General features: G+C 40.3%; 1 protein-coding gene across 1 annotated transcript; it reads left to right on the top strand.

Annotated features, from left to right (window-relative positions):
• The first annotated feature begins 302 nt into the window (after window positions 1-302).
• TRIML2 (tripartite motif family like 2) lies at window positions 303-11369 on the top strand. The gene is made up of 7 exons (XM_046648823.1): window positions 303-491; window positions 1028-1127; window positions 3061-3251; window positions 4410-4550; window positions 5630-5652; window positions 5820-5920; window positions 10819-11369. Exons 1-7 carry the CDS (start codon window positions 303-305, stop codon window positions 11367-11369), a joined length of 1296 nt encoding a protein of 431 aa, XP_046504779.1.
• The last annotated feature ends 4424 nt before the right edge of the window (window positions 11370-15793 follow it).

The raw sequence follows: 15793 nt of genomic DNA on the forward strand, positions 1-15793 counted from the left end.
CTCACTTGTGACTAAGTTCTAGTCAATAGCTCAAAATTCTCAGAAAACTCGAGAACCCCTCTAGTCTTAGAACACTGGTATAACTTCTTGTGTCTCCTTCCCCGAGCTAGCGGCGGCCAGAGGTTTGCTGGATTGGAGGAGTCCGGGATGCGCTGACCCGCTCTCCTGCTTGACCGTGGACCCTCAGCTTGACGAGTGCGTCGGCCCCAGAACGCTGCCGCTCTTCTCTTGTTCAGAGTACAGGGAAGTAGTATTATTCCACATCAGCAAGAGCCCATCTTCAACCAGGGACTCCTGCTGCCATGTCCAAAAGGCTCAACCCCCAGTTACAGCAAAAGATCCCAGAAGATGCCTACTGTGAGAAACACCTGGAACCGCTGCTGCTGTTCTGTGATGACGACCAAATCATACTTTGTGGCAACTGCTTCCAGGCCCAGGAGCATAGGCATCACGTGGTGTATGGAGTACAAGAGGCCGCAGAGAATTACAAGGTAAGCTTCATGCAGATGCCAGAGCCCTCTGGCGCTCTGGCTGCCTCTTCTTATTTATTAACTTATTTATTTGGGGGCAGATATTCTGATCCTCCTGACCATTCCCTTAGTTGATGTTTATCAAAGAGTATTAGGGGCCGGCCTGCTGGCCCAGAGGTTAATTGAGCACCTTCTGCTTAGCACCACCTCCACCCCTCCCTTCGCTGGTTCAGATCTGGGTGCAGACCTGGCCCCACTTGGCAAGCCATACTGTGGAAGGCATCCCACATGTAGAGTAGAGGAAGATGGGCAGGATGTTAGCTCAGGGCCAGTCTTCCTCAGCAAAAGGAGGAGGATTGGCAGCAGTTAGCTCCGGGCTAATCTTCCTCAAAAAAAAAAAAAAAAGAATATTAGCAAGTATTCTATATAGACCTTCAACATCAAGGCTAAGAAGACATATTGTCAGGGCTGCTGGCCCCTCAATTGTCTAACATTAGGAATCCAGCTGTTCTAAAGCAAGTACTTTACCTGGAATTCTGTGCTATATTTCTTCACAGATGTTATTCCAGAAGATATCAAACACGTTGAAGGAGAAACTTGAAGTAGTTAAAAGCATGTTGGCTGATGAGCAAGAAAGAATGGTGATGATTCAGATCAGTGCTTATCTTGATTCTTAGGGGGGAAGTTACTTATAATGTTGGATAACAAATAATATAAACAAAGACAAATGACAAAGCAGGAAAAAATATTTGAAATCCATAAGAAGGAAGAGTGTTGATTTCTTAAGGTGTAAAGAGCTCTTAAAAGTCAATAAGCAAAAGACTAGAAACTCAGTAGAAAAATGATCAAAAAAATGAGTTCACAGAATGGAAAATGCAGCTATCTTTTGAAGAAGATCCTGAACTTTGCTCATGCTAAGAGAAATACAAATTAACTGTATTAAATTTGTTAGTGAGATAGTATTTGCAACCTTATTGGCAAAAATCATAAACATGATCACAGTTTATAATGATGCCCTAAGAGAATGAACATTTCATGTATTTTTGGTGGCCATATAAATCCTGAAACCATTTAAAGGGCAGTTTAAGGATTACCATCCAAATTGAGGGCTCGCCCTCGTTTATGTACACGTTTCATTCTGATTTCAAACCCTCTCTTCGTATATAACCCTATTCTGTGATAGATAGCCCAAATTCTGAGTCGTCTCTCTTCCAGTTTTTAAAGAAAATGAACGTCCAGTTGAGGCTGGTAGAGGAGGAGAATTTCCTGCTTGTTCAAAAATTTTTAAACTGATCATTGTTTTTTTTTTCAGCCCAAAGAACCATATATTCAACAAATATTGGGGTCCCACTCTGTGCCAGGAACAATGCTGGGTACCGGGGATTTAGCAGTGGGAAAAACCAGTTCTGTCTTTGTGCAATTGACATTCTAGTGGAGATAAACAAAATAAATAAAATGTATAGTATATTACATGTTAAGTGCTATAAAAAAATTTTTCAAGAGCAGGAAAGAGTGATGAGGTACACTTTTAAACAGAATGATCAGGACCTCGTCATTCAGAAAGTAGCATTTAAGAAGATCCAAGGAGGTGAGGAATTGAGCCATGCAGTCTTGGCAAGAATGTTCTAGGTAGAGGGAAGGGCAGGTACAAAGGTCTTGAGACTGATGTGTACTTGGTTGTGGCTGTATAAAGGAAGTGGAGACTAGAAGATGGTATCAGGAGATAAAGGGGCCAAATCATCTAGGGCTGTCAACTTTAAATTAAATAAAGAAACCACTGGAAAGTTTTGAACAGAGTGATATCACCTAAATTCCATTTTCAGAGAAACACTCTCACTGCTGAAGGGAGAACAGACCATAGGAGGGTGAGAGGAGAGGTGGAGGTCTGAAAGACTGTTGCAATAATCAGAGACAAGTGCTGGTGAACTAGTAGGTAGTGGTAGAGGTGGTAAATGTCACGTTCTTGATAAATGTTGAATCCATCAAGTCTCATGAGATTAAATAGCATCACTAAGCTGACTACTCCTAGAGTATGTCTCCAGCTCAGACTTCCAAATGATACGCTTTCATGTCCAACGTCCTACTTGGCATCTCTTCTTGGATGTCTCTATTAACTAAACAAAATTAGCATATTCAAAACTAAGCTCCTCATGCATTCCCCACCTCTGGAATCTATCCCATCCACAGTGTGCCTGTCTAGGTTTTGGCAAATCCATTCTTCTAGTTATTTATTCTAAAAACCTTAGTCACCCACTGATTCCTCTTTTTTCACACACCCTGTTCAAAGCATCAGCAAATGCCATTGGCATTACCTTCCAATTCTCCTGGTCTCCTTCTTTTTGGTCACTGAGGTTGTAGATTCCTCAGTTAAGTCAATCAACATTCCTGTGTTTTCATGGTCTAAATTTGTGTTGATGTCTTGGCTGATCTCGACTCCGAAATTCCGTTTATATTGATGCCTTTTATTTCTTCTCCTGTACTTTATATGTTTTTGTTTTTATATGGGAGTTAGAGATGGAAAGAGAAATATTTATGGTCAATCTGTGATATTTAATCTGAAGTCTATCATCTATTTCTATGATGAAGGAAGAGGAGCAGAATTTTAAAGAGATGATTGAGTCTGAATATAGGCTTATGTTCCGGTTGATGATTGAAGAGAATGAGGTGAACTTCCGGGGCCTGCATGGGTATGTATTCAACCTGAACTTGAGAGAACCTAGTCTGAATCAACTGACTGAGTTTGCCGCAGAGCTAAAGGAGAAGTTCCAGGAAACGCTGCAGGTGAGATATTCAAAATGGCATCCTCACAATATTTGGGAAATGAGGGAAAGAAGAGCTGAACATTGTCAGTTCTAGAATAAGACAACCACATATGATTAAAAAGAATGTATATATTCACCTAGCAACTCTATTTCTGAGAATTGATCTTGTAAATATACTTACATGCATATAAAAAGATGCATGGATAAGGGAACGCTGTGAAATCGTTTGAGTATAGAACCATGGTTTAGAGGTAATCTTTGAAGCCAGATTGATGAGGTTCATATCTGAGTATCTGCTATTTACTAGCCTCTAGGTGGCCTTGGACATATTGCTTAACCTCTGACTCAGTTTCCTTAGCTGTAATATGAGGATAACAATGGCCCCTAGTTCACAATGTTGTGATGATTGAGTAAGAAATCTATACAAAGCTCCTTAAATAGTATTTGTGCATATTACACACTTGATAAGTGTTAGGTATTATTATTACTATAATATTTATTGATAGCAAGAGATTAGATGCAACCTATACCCATTGAAATGGGACTCATGAAATAAATTGTATTATATACGTACAGTGGAATTCTCTTCAGCATTTAGAAAAGATAACATGGCTCTATGGTACAAATAAGGAATGTTCTCCAAGAGCATATTATTTATTAAGAAGAAAGCAAGTTGTCAGGTCAGCAATAGTATAATAGGATGTCATTTGTGTTAAGGAAAAAAATAACATGAACATGTGCTTATGTGCCTAGGTGCAGCATCTTTGTGAGGATGTAAAGGAAACTGCTATCAGTGGCTTGATTAGCTATTTCATCCCTATTGACTGAATTTAATTTTTAAATAAATTATAATAAATCAATTTTAATTTAACAAAGGAATTAGGAAACTTTCTGAAAAAAGCTGCCCAGCAAAAACAATGTGATCTGTTGTTGGTCCAGGTTGTTAACTGAGTAAGTGGACTGCATTCCTACCATCCACATCAGCATAACTGTGTTAAGTGTCAGAGAATCAAGTTTCTATTGAGGTGTCCTGCTTGACACAGGGGGACATCCTGGCCTTCCTGATTGTCTGTTTCTGGGGTGGCTGGCAGTAAAGGACGTTTTTAAAGAAATAGTTGAATTGGCAAAGAAGAGAAATTGCTAGTAGTTGAATAGTAATAAGGAGGTGCTTCTGCAGAGACTGAACGATCTGGGGAGAGAGAATCTGAATAAACTGAAGGAGAGCGAGACCAGGCTCTCTGAACAGATCTGCAGTCTCCAACAGATCCCCGTAGAGTTAGAGAAGAAGTGTGGGGAATCCAGCTCAGCACTGCTCCAGGTAAGACTTATTGCAGTATTTGAGAAATGAGAAGTGGACAGTACTCATCAGGGGTCACTTCCAAAACAATATCCAGTGGTCTTCAATCATGTGGAAAGGCCACATAGCTATTTCTCAGTCACCAAAAGCATTATGACATCATAAAATCATAGTATGTGTACATCTCCTTCATGATATGAATTCTCACCTTAAAATTATCAATAGTAAGTTTGAACTGAGGTATCCCTTAATAGGGTAAATAATTGCTTAGTCAAATTATTATACATCCATGCAATAGAATGTTCTGCAACCATAAAAAAGAATGAAGCAGCTCTATAGGGATTAAAAGGTTATTTTCAAGATTTCTTAAGTGAAAAAAACATGCAGAGCCACTTTTCGTTTTTTGGAGAATATACATATGTGTAGACGTATTTGCTTATTAATATTCAGACGGCCTCTGGGAAGATGAACACAGACATTGTAATCTGCAGTACCTTCGGGAAACAAATGGGAGCCTTATTTATGTAGTATTGTGTATTTTAAATTTTATACAGTAACATGCATTGCTTTTTCGATAAGTAAATTCTGATCTTTTCAAGACTCTATCCATTTGCCTCTGCCAGGCTCATATTTGCAATGTGAGTGCTTTTATTTGAGAAGCCCCTACACACAAACCCTTAGGTTCTGTTCTAGAGCCAAGCCTGGTTCCAGGTAGGTGTCACCCAGTTATACTCGGTTCCTGAGCCGGCTCCCTGCCCTCTGCAGCCCAGCAGGCCCCTGCGTCTGCTCAGCCTTTTGCCACCGCCAGTAGAGAAAGCAAACAGATGAGCAGAATTTGAATGAAGAGTGTTCTGAATAAGATGGCCAAGGTGAAGTGTAGAAAATATTTCCCTTGGGAATATAGCAATGACCTCAAGCGTTTTACTGACTTTTTCTATTTGATGTTAAACCTTGCCGTCTGAGAATTAACACCACAAGGCTGAAGAAATTACATGGAAATCGTTTCATTATTCTAAGAGAAGATATTTTCGTGAGCACAGTTCACAAAAGATTAGCTCACATACCCAGGGGTAACCTTATCTCTTTATTTTCCCCCATAGAATGCAAGATATTCTTTGGAAAGGTAAGTTTTTGTTTTGGAAACTTTGGGGTCAGGCGCAGAGTCTGCTGTGTGAGCACCCAGGGCTTGTTGGGGTAGGGACAGGAGGTCGTGTAATGAGATCCATCCTCTGGATGGAGGGACCTGGGGTCCATCCACGCAGATGACTGACGGTGTCCTTTCTCTAACAGGGGTGAGTCGCTGCTGCTTCAGTGTCTACAGCCCGCCCAAACTGCAGACCTGAGTTCGTGCCAAATAACAGGAATGAGCGAAATGCTCAAAGTGTTCCAAAGTAAGTTGACACACATCCATGATGGCAGGGCACTTTATTTTTGTAGGACTTGAGAATCAAGTGACCATCCTACTATAAAAGGAAATGCTAGATGGCTTGAGGATTTAAAAAGACTGGAGAGTGTATTGTGCTACACACATTAGATATCTATCAAAAAGATAATTGCATAATCTGGTGTTGAAAGGCTAGTCTCTGCAAATCCTTTGTCAGTTTCCCAACCCTGAAACACAATTGCAGGCAGATTCCACTGCTTAAAAATTTTAGGCACCAGCCCAGTGGCGTAGTGGTTGAGTTAGCACACTCTGCTTCGATGGCCTGGGGTTCACAAGTTTGGGTCCCGGGAGCGGACGGACACACCACTCGTCAAGCCACGCTGTGGCGGCATCCCACATAAAATAGAGGAAGATTGGCACAGATGTTAGGTCAGCAACAATCTTCCTCAAGCAAAAAGAGGAAGATTGGCAACAGATGTTAGCTCAGGGCCAATCTTCTTCACACACACGAAAATCTAAATTTTGAGGGGAAAAAAGGTCACCATGTATAACAAAGGATTTCTATCTTCTACCTCATACTTCTGCCTTTTCCTGAATGTCTGTCACTGGGTTCATGCAATATGTGACCGTTTGAGGCTGGCTTCTTTCACTTAGCATAATGCATTTGAGGCACATCCAAATTTGTTGTGTGTTATCAGTACTTCTCTTTTGTTGTTGTGTGGTATTCCATTATGTGAATCAACCACAGTTTATTTATCCTTTTGCAACTGTATGGGCTCTTGAGTTGTTTCCAACTTGATGTTATAAATATTTACTAACCTTACAGATTTTGGTGTGGATGTGGCTTCATACCTCTTGGTTGAATTTCTAGGCATGAGATAGTCAAACTTGTCTTCTAAACTCGCTGTGCTATTTTGCATTCCCACCAGTAATGTATGAGAGATTCAGTTGCTCTGCGTCCTCGTCAGCATTTGGTATTGTCCATTTTTTTTATTAAAGCTAACCTAATAGGTACATAGTAGTATATCACTTTGCTTGTCAATTATTTCTGAAATGAGTAATGATGGTGAGCATATTTCATGTGTTTCTTTACACTTTACCGTATCTCTTTTTTGAAGTGTATCTGGAAACATTTTCCCCACTTAAAATTGTCTTGTATATTTTCTTAGCGAGTTTTGTGATTTCTTTAAATACTCTGATTACCAGTCCTTTATCAGGTATGTGTTACTTCCCCCAGTCTGTGGTTTATATTTTCATTTACCTAACAGTATCTTTTGAAAAGCAAAAGTTGTTTTTTTTTAAAGATTGGCACTTGAGCTAACAACTGTTGCCAATCTTTTTTTTTTTTTCCTGCTTTTTCTCCCCAAATCCCCCCAGTACATAGTTGTATATTTTAGTTGTGGATCCTTCCAGCTGCGGCACATGGGACGCCACCTCAAAGTGGCCTGATGAGCGGTGCCATGTCCACGCCCAGGATCCGAACCAGCGAAACCCTGCGCTGCTGAAGCGGAGCGTGCGAACTGAACCACTAGGCCATGGGGCCAGCTCCATGAAGAGCAAAAGTTTTAAATTTTGGAGTTCAGTTTATCATTTTGTTTTCTTTTATGGCTTGTGTTTTTTGTGTCCTAAGAAATTTTTTCCTACCCCAATAAAGATTTTCATCTTGAAGTTTTACCATTTTAGTTTTTACATCCAGGTATATTATCCATTTAGAGTTAATATTTATACATGATTCAAGATATGGTCAACTCCCCTCCGTTTTTTGTACATGTGTATGCAGTTGTTCCAGCATCATTTTGTTGAAAATGCTGTCCTTCTCCATTAAATTTAGTTTGATTTCGCTCATCAGTGTTTTGTAGTTTTCAGCAAACAAATATTGTTTATATTTAATTAGATGAATCCCTAACTATTATTTTTTAGTGCTATCGTTAGTATTAAATATCAATTTCTTTCTTTTTTTGAAGAAGAAGAAGATTAGCCCTGAGCTAACATCTGCCGCCAATCCTCCTCTTTTTGCTGAGGAGGACTAGCCCTGAGCTAACATCCGTGCCCATCTTCCTCTGCTTCATATGTGAGACGTCTACCACAGCATGGCTTGACAAGCAGTGCCATGTTCACACCTGGGCTCCGAACCAGTGAACCCCAGGCCACCAAAGCAGAACGTGCAAACTTAACCACTGCACCACTGGGCCAGCCCCCCTAAATATCAATTTATAATTGAAATTTTATTCATTTCTAGTTTATAGATATAACATTGGTTTGTATGTGTTGAAATTGTATTTTACAACTATCCTAAACTCATTTATTAGATCTAGGGGCTTTCTTATATGTTCTTTGGGATTTTCTACAAAGATAGTTGAGTAATTTATAAATATAAAGAGTTTTATTTCTTTTCCAACCTTTTCTGTATTTTTCTCACCGTATTGTACTTGCTAGGAGCTCCAATATGATGTTGAATAGGAGTGGTGAGAAATACTTGCCTTTTTTGAGGGGAAAAAGAAGGCATTAAGTCTTTCCCCTTTAAGTTTGACGTTAGCTGTAGGTTTTGTATAGTTGCCTTTTATCAAGTTGAGAAAGTTCCCTTCTATTCCTGTTTACGAAACTTTTTATCATGAGCAGATATCGAATATTTTAGATTCTTTTTCTGTATCTACCCAAAATATTCCTGTTTTTTCTTCATGTATTAATATGGTGAATTTTATCTTTTGCATATGTTGTCAGCCTTGCAATTCTAAGATACACTCTTGGTTACGATCTTTTATCCCTTTTATATATTGCTGGATTCAATGTGCTAATTTTTTTTTTTTTTTAAAGATTTTGTTTTTTTCCTTTTTCTCCCCAAAGCCCCCCGGTACATAGTTGTATATTCTTCGTTGTGGGTTCTTCTAGTTGTGGCATGTGGGACGCTGCCTCAGCGTGGTTTGATGAGCAGTGCCATGTCCCCGCCCAGGATTCGAACCAACGAAACGCTGAGCCACCTGCAGCGGAGCGCGCGAACTTAACCTCTCGGCCACGGGGCCAGCCCCCAATGTGCTAATATTTTTAAATGAATTTTTCTATTTATGTGAATGAGGCATATTGATTTATAGCTTTCTTTTCTTATAATCATCCATTGATGCTATTTAATTTTATTTTCATTTCTAGATAATCTCTGTGTGTCTTTGTCGAATCTACTCGGTCTCACTTTTACGTTTCCTATATCCTGTAGATATTTTACGTTTTTCTTTTTTCTTCAAACATAGTAAGCAAAAATTATTTTAGAGTCTCTTCTTGGTAATTCCAATATCTAAAGTTCTTCAGATTTATTTCGGCTATCATACTCAATAGTGCTTTCTTACTTTGTGTGTGTTTAAGATTTTTTTAATAGTAAGCTTCTCTTTTTTCCCTGGATATTATTTTTAGAAATTCTTTGAGGCCAAAAATCAATGTGTTCATTTTTCTAGAAAGAATTTGCATTTTTTTCCTGCCAGTCTTCTGGAAATACTAAGAGCCTGGGAAAACTTGAAATTTAAAATTCAAGGCTTGTGGCTTGTAAGACCACCTTAATAATGATGTGAACTGGGCGTCAAGTCCAGAGATTTAAGTTTATTTGGCAATGAAACGTGCTGCTGGATTAGATGTTAAGGAAACTAAGAAATAAAGGACTACTCTAGGTTTATGGCTTGATCAACTAAAGCAATAAGTGTGCTGTTAACTGAAAAGTAGAAATTAGAAAGCAATAGGTGTGAAATTCCACATTGGTTGCAGTATGTTTGAAATGCCTCTGTTATGTCTAACTGGTATATGGCAGCTTGTTTATGGGGTAAATAGTGAACATATAGAAGATATTTAAACTGAGGCTAGGTGAAGTCACCCAGGGGGAAGGGAGTACCAGTAGTAAAAAGGAAGACCCAGGACCAATCTCTGAGAAATCACAATATTAGAGGATGAGGAGAATGAGGTAAGAGAAGGAACAATCAGAGCTATGAAGGCAAGCAAGTGTCACTTTCATTCAAGTATAAGAAATCACATTGAGCTTTCTTGTTCTTGACTTGATTTGTCTGGAGGATTCTCATGGGTTTTCCAGCCTCTGCTGATATATTCTCTTTTGATGTACTCAATTCAAGGGCCTGCTGGCACAATTTCTAGGCAGCTACGTCTCATCCTCTGGTGGTATTTAAAATGAGGAGAGCATTCAGTCACAGAAGAGCCAGGAATCAACTGCTCTATTAGGAGACTCCAATGCTTCTTTAGAGGACTAGGTCTTCAGGGAGCTACAGCTGGGTCCCAGGTGATATCTGGCAAGGACTGGATACCAGGCCATTTTTTACAGCCTGATAAAATTCCTTTCTGGTTTGAAAGGTGCTTCTATGCTTCTCCATAGAGCATTATTCTTTGTTCTTCCTCATAGTCCATTATCCTTTGTTCTTCCTCCTCAGATTGATTGCATCTCCTTCCATTATCTTACTAACTTTGTTCCTCTATGATGTCCATTTCTTGAAACAGACAAAGGCTCCTTTTCCTGGACTTTCCTAGATTGCCTCTCCCCTATCTGTGCCTGAGACTTGTGCCCACTCATTGAAAGCCCTGCCTGTTAAAAATCATCAGTCTCTCGGGGGGCAGACCCTGTGGCAAGTGGTTAAGTTTGCACTGCGGCCCAGGGTTTCCCAGTTCAGATCCTGGGCACCGACCTAGCGCCACTCATCAAGCCATGATGAGGTGGCATCCCACATAGCACAACCAGAAGGACCTACAACTAGAATATACAACTATGTACTGGGGGGCTTTGGAGAGAAGAAGAAGGGAAAAAAAACAAAAACAAGATAGGCAACAGGTGTCACCTCAGGTGCCAATCTTTTAAAAAGAAATCATTAGTCTCTGGCATTGGCGAGCCTCTAGGTTAACTAAATTTCTCTTTGCCTGCAGGACCTATAACTTTGGATCCAAAAACAGCTCATCCCTGTCTGGTCCTATCCGAGGATCTGAGAAGTATAAGACTCAGAAACATCCAGCAGCATGTGCCTAGCAACCCAGGGAGATTTGACTTCAGTGCCTCTGTGTTGGGTGTGGAGAGCTTCACCTCAGGGAGGCACTACTGGGAGGTGGATGTGGAAAAGGCAACGAAGTGGCAGTTGGGTATATGTGAAGACTCTGCCAGCGGAAAGAGTGACACACCCAAAGCTTCTGGAGATAAAGTCCTACTCACAGGATCCATGATGGGAGCTGACTTTACCTTCTGGGTCTTTCCTCCTTTAAGAAAGGTCTTCTTGAGAGAGCAAATGCACAAAGTTGGAGTTTTCCTAGATTATGAGTATGGGCAGATATCATTCTATGATGTGACAAAGGGATCCCTCATTTATAATTTCTCTTGTCTCACCTTCCAAGGAGCTGTCAGGCCTCTGTTTTGTCTTTGTATCCCAAACGGAGGCACAAATTCGGACTCTCTCAGCATCTGCCTCCCTCGTGTTTCTTCTTGAACTGTTGCTGTTACACCTCAGTCTTCCTTGGTGTGAAATCTAAGACCACAAGAAGCCAGAAAGTTAAGAGCGTGATTTTGTAAAAGAATTTATATAAAGGAATCCAATAAAAGATTTCTAGTGTTTAAGTTGGAACCCAGTTCAATACCCCGAGTCTTTGCATTCGTGTGGCTTTCAATACCCATTTTTGGAAGAGGTTACCTTTAAGCTGAGTCATGAATGATGTAACTGATGTTCTAGCCTACTTAGAACAACAAATGTGTTTGCAGCATAAGACTGGAAAACTAGGGAAGAAATATAGTCTGCGATCCTTAGGACCAGGTTAAGGACTCCAGAGATATTTCTGAAAATAGAATTAGGTATAATCAGGACGTTAGATTTGAGAATAATCATCATAGTGACAGGTGGAATGGAGACATCCTTTTACAGACCCTATTACTGACATTTAGGCATCCTATTACTGACAATGTCAAGACTTCCTAACATTTATCATTCCAAATAGAGAACAACTTAATTTCCCTGGATATTTTATCTGGGGGAATAGGAAGTTTTACAGAAAATGTGTTTTAAAATTATTTTTTCAAGTATTCTACTTCTTTCTTATAAGGAAAATTAAATTTCTTAGAAGAAGCCTGATAGTTCAGTGCTTTGGAAGACATGAGTAACATTGGATTGGTGTCTTGTATTTGCTCTCATCTTTCTCTATTTGATAATCCACAGAAGAATGTCTTTTCCTACAGCCTCGCTCAGGGGTGATGGGTTGTACAGCGCTGGAAAGAAGATGACAAAATATTTATAGAGGGATTTTTATGTGAAAAGCTTATCGTACTTTATCTCCCTTAATATTTTTAACAACCTGTAAGTGTGTATGAATCTTAATAATCAAATATAGAAACCGAGGCTCAGAGGTGATGTAATTTTCTTAAAGTCACATAACTGTTAAGTATCTAGTAAGAAACAAGGATAAGGAATTAAATCTGGATCTTCATCAAAAAGCAAGCCCTGCCTCCAGTCCTATTGCATAGGCGCCTATTGTGTAAGCACGACTAGGTAGGATAGTGGTCTCATTTCATCCAAATTTCCTAAAAATGCAAGCCAATTTCTTTTTTTCTTTTTTTTTTTTTTGAGGAAGATTAGCCTTGAGCTAACATTTGCTGCCAATCCTCCTCTTTTTGCTGAGGAAGACTGGCCCTGAGCTAACATCTGTGCCCATCTTCCTCTACTTTATACGTAGGACGCCTGCCACAGCACGGCTTGCCAAGCGATGCCATGTCCGCACCCGGGATCCGAACCTGTGAACCCCGGACCCCTGAAGCAGAATGTGTGCAGTTAACCGCTGAGCCACCTGGCCAGCCCTGCAAGCCAATTTATGCAGGAAATGGAGGAAGCATATTATTTATCTTTCTCTCTGTAGGTTTACTCTGCATGTATTATGGAGGCTTGTTCTTCCAGATGGGCAAAGTAAAAGGGAGTGAAATGCAAATACAAGAAAATTGCTTCTGTTGACTCATTGGGGTCTGGGAAAGTGTGAAGTCGTATTACCTATCTTTGGGGTAACAGGTTTTTTTTCTTTTTTTGGTGAGGAATGCTGGCCCTGAGCTAACATCTGTTGCCAATCTTCTTTTTACTTGAGGAAGATTGTTGCTGAACTAACATCTGTGCCAGTCTTCCTCTATTTTATATGTGGGGATGCCACCACAGCATGGCTTGATGAGCGGTGTGTAGGTCCAAACCAGTGAACCAAGGGCCACCGAAGCAGAGTATGCGAACTTAACCACTATGCCACTGGGCTGGCCCCTGGGGACAGATTTTTAATTGACTGTTTAGAATTCTCAAAATTTGCTATTACAACATCATGTGGATAATTTGTGTGTGTGTGTATGTGTGTTAAGACGTAAGCACAGAAAAAGTCTTTGCACCTCTTCCCACCGAATCACAAGAAAACTGGGGGGAAAGAAGCCCTGATTTGAGAAGGGGAGGTTAAGTTAGGTGAGGAAGTGAGATAATTGTTTGAAACACTGAAATTAAGCAGTCAGAGCACTGGCTCCCAAGCCCCTTCCCAATTTCCTGAGGAAAAGATGATGATTAATTATGTAGGGAAATGTGAGAATTGAGTAATAATTGTCTATGTGATTCTAAAACTCTACCCTCATCTTATACCAAATTTCTCCTGCCTCTGCAACTTGACTCTTAAGAACTATTTTCCCAAACTTAGAAACCAAAAGAGAATGCAGCATGTCCTTCTGATGTCACTCTGAGACATTGGCTAACATGCACACAAAGATTTAAATTCTCTAAGAAAATGTATCTATATTTGACCTTGGTATTTGCCATTTGATGAGAACCCAGACACTGAAGTTATGTGTTAACTTGAAGAAATCCTAAAGGATTGATTTTCTTGCCCTGTACAGTATTAACCAGTTTTGTATCTAACCTAAGCAATCTTATTTTAACATTCTTTTTTATTCCTGATAATTTGTATAAACTACTGCTTCTCATTCTGCTTGGAACCAACTTTATTCTCTGATTGTTTCTTTAACTAAGTAGAGTTGAACAAAATCTTTTCTTTTTCTTTCTTTCTTTTTTTTTTTTTGGCTCAAGAAGATTTGCCCTGAGCTAACATCTGTGCCAGTCTTCCTCTATTGTATACGAGGGTCACCGCCACAGCATGGCTGATGAGTGGTATGGGTCTGCGCCCAGGATCCAAACCTGTGAACCCCGGGCCACCAAAGCAGAGCATGCCAAACTCAACCACTACACCATGGGGCCAGCCCTGAACAAAATCTTTGACACATGACCATCTGTATTTGTACAAGAATCATGTTTTTAAGCCTTAGAAATACTTTGACACAGCCTACTGACCTTCTGCATGACAATGTTGAATGTATCCTTCCAGCCACAAAGACTCTCTGCACATGCAATTCCCTATACTTCAGTCACTGCTCTCCCCTTTTTTTTGCTAATTCTGACTCATTCTTCAGCTCCTAGCTTAAGTATCTCCCCCAAAGAAGACGCCTTTGATAGCCTTAACAAGAGCAAATTCTGGGACATCATTGCACCAGTTACAGCTGCTTATTACACAAAGCACAGTTGCAGTTTTATATTTATTTGGGTGATTATTTGATTGCCTTCTCCACTAGACTGTAAATTCCATGAGGGTAACAACTGTGCCTGTTTCTCTTCATCACTTTATCCTGTGTTAAACAGTCTCTAGCACATAAATTCTCAAATACATATTGAAAGTGAGGGAAAAGTCAGTAAGTGGTAAATTGTGGGACTGGATGGGTGATGGTAGAGTTCAAGTCCTGGAGGGGAGGTGTACCTGTGTCAAAACTCAAAGGTGAGTGAAGAATCTTCAGGTGAAATGGTGGTTTAGTTTGTTAGGGAAGCCATAATGAAGTACCACAGAATAGTGGCGTAAGCAACAAAATCTTAACTGTCTCAGTTCTGGAGGCTAGAAATCCAGAATCAACGTGTCGGCAGAGTTGGTTTCATTTGAAGACTGTTCCGTGTCACTCTTAGCTTCTGGTGGTTTGCTGGACATCTCTGGTGTTCCTTGGCTTATTGACATCACTCCCTTCTCTGCCCTTATCCTCACTTGGCGTTCTCCCTGTGGCTATCTCTTCACATAGCATCTTTTTTTTTTTTTAAGGGCACTAGTCATATTGGATTTAGGGGCCCACCCTACAGTCTGGCCTCATTTTAACTTAATGATGGCCCTAGCTCCAAATAAGGTAACATTCGTAGGTGAGGGGAGTTAGTGGCATCTTTTTTTTTTTTTTTTTTTGATATGGAGGAAAGAGGGAGTGGGGACGATGACAGCTCAACCCATAGCAAATGGGTTAGTGTGAAATGGTTTTTCATGTATAGCAGCAGGTTTGCAAATTGTCCATCCTAAAACCACCTGTCTTTAAAAATCCCGGTATCCAAGCCACCCCTCTCCAAACACACACCCTGATTATGTCAAAATCGCAGGTTGGAACTCAGGTGTCACTTTTCCAAAGCTCCCTAGGTGACTGCAATATGCAACCAAGATTAAGAAGAAAATTAGTAGAGGCAAGAAGAAGACAACAGCTGGTTTGGCCCGTAGCTGTAGCCTTTTGTAGGACTTGCCATTGTAAGCCTTAAGATGTTAAGATGTGATGGCACTGGGGAGGGGACTGTTAGTCTGCAGATTAGGGTGAGCTTTGCATGCTGCCTCTAGTGATGAGCAAGCATGCATGGCTCCTAGGACTGGGACTGCCAATCTGCTGTTTAGGAAGGTGTTTGGTGGGGTAAGGTGTAATTAGGAGTTGCTGTATGAAACTTTGTCTTGCACATTGGAGCTAAGTAAGAACTAGGAAATCTCAGGCCATTGGAGGAGCCTTTGTTGGTTTTGGACACCCTAGGATTATCCCATCACTGTGGGGAGATAGCTCTAAAAA

Source organism: Equus quagga, chromosome 22 (genome assembly GCF_021613505.1).
Source record: "Equus quagga isolate Etosha38 chromosome 22, UCLA_HA_Equagga_1.0, whole genome shotgun sequence".
Classification (NCBI taxonomy): domain Eukaryota; kingdom Metazoa; phylum Chordata; class Mammalia; order Perissodactyla; family Equidae; genus Equus; species Equus quagga.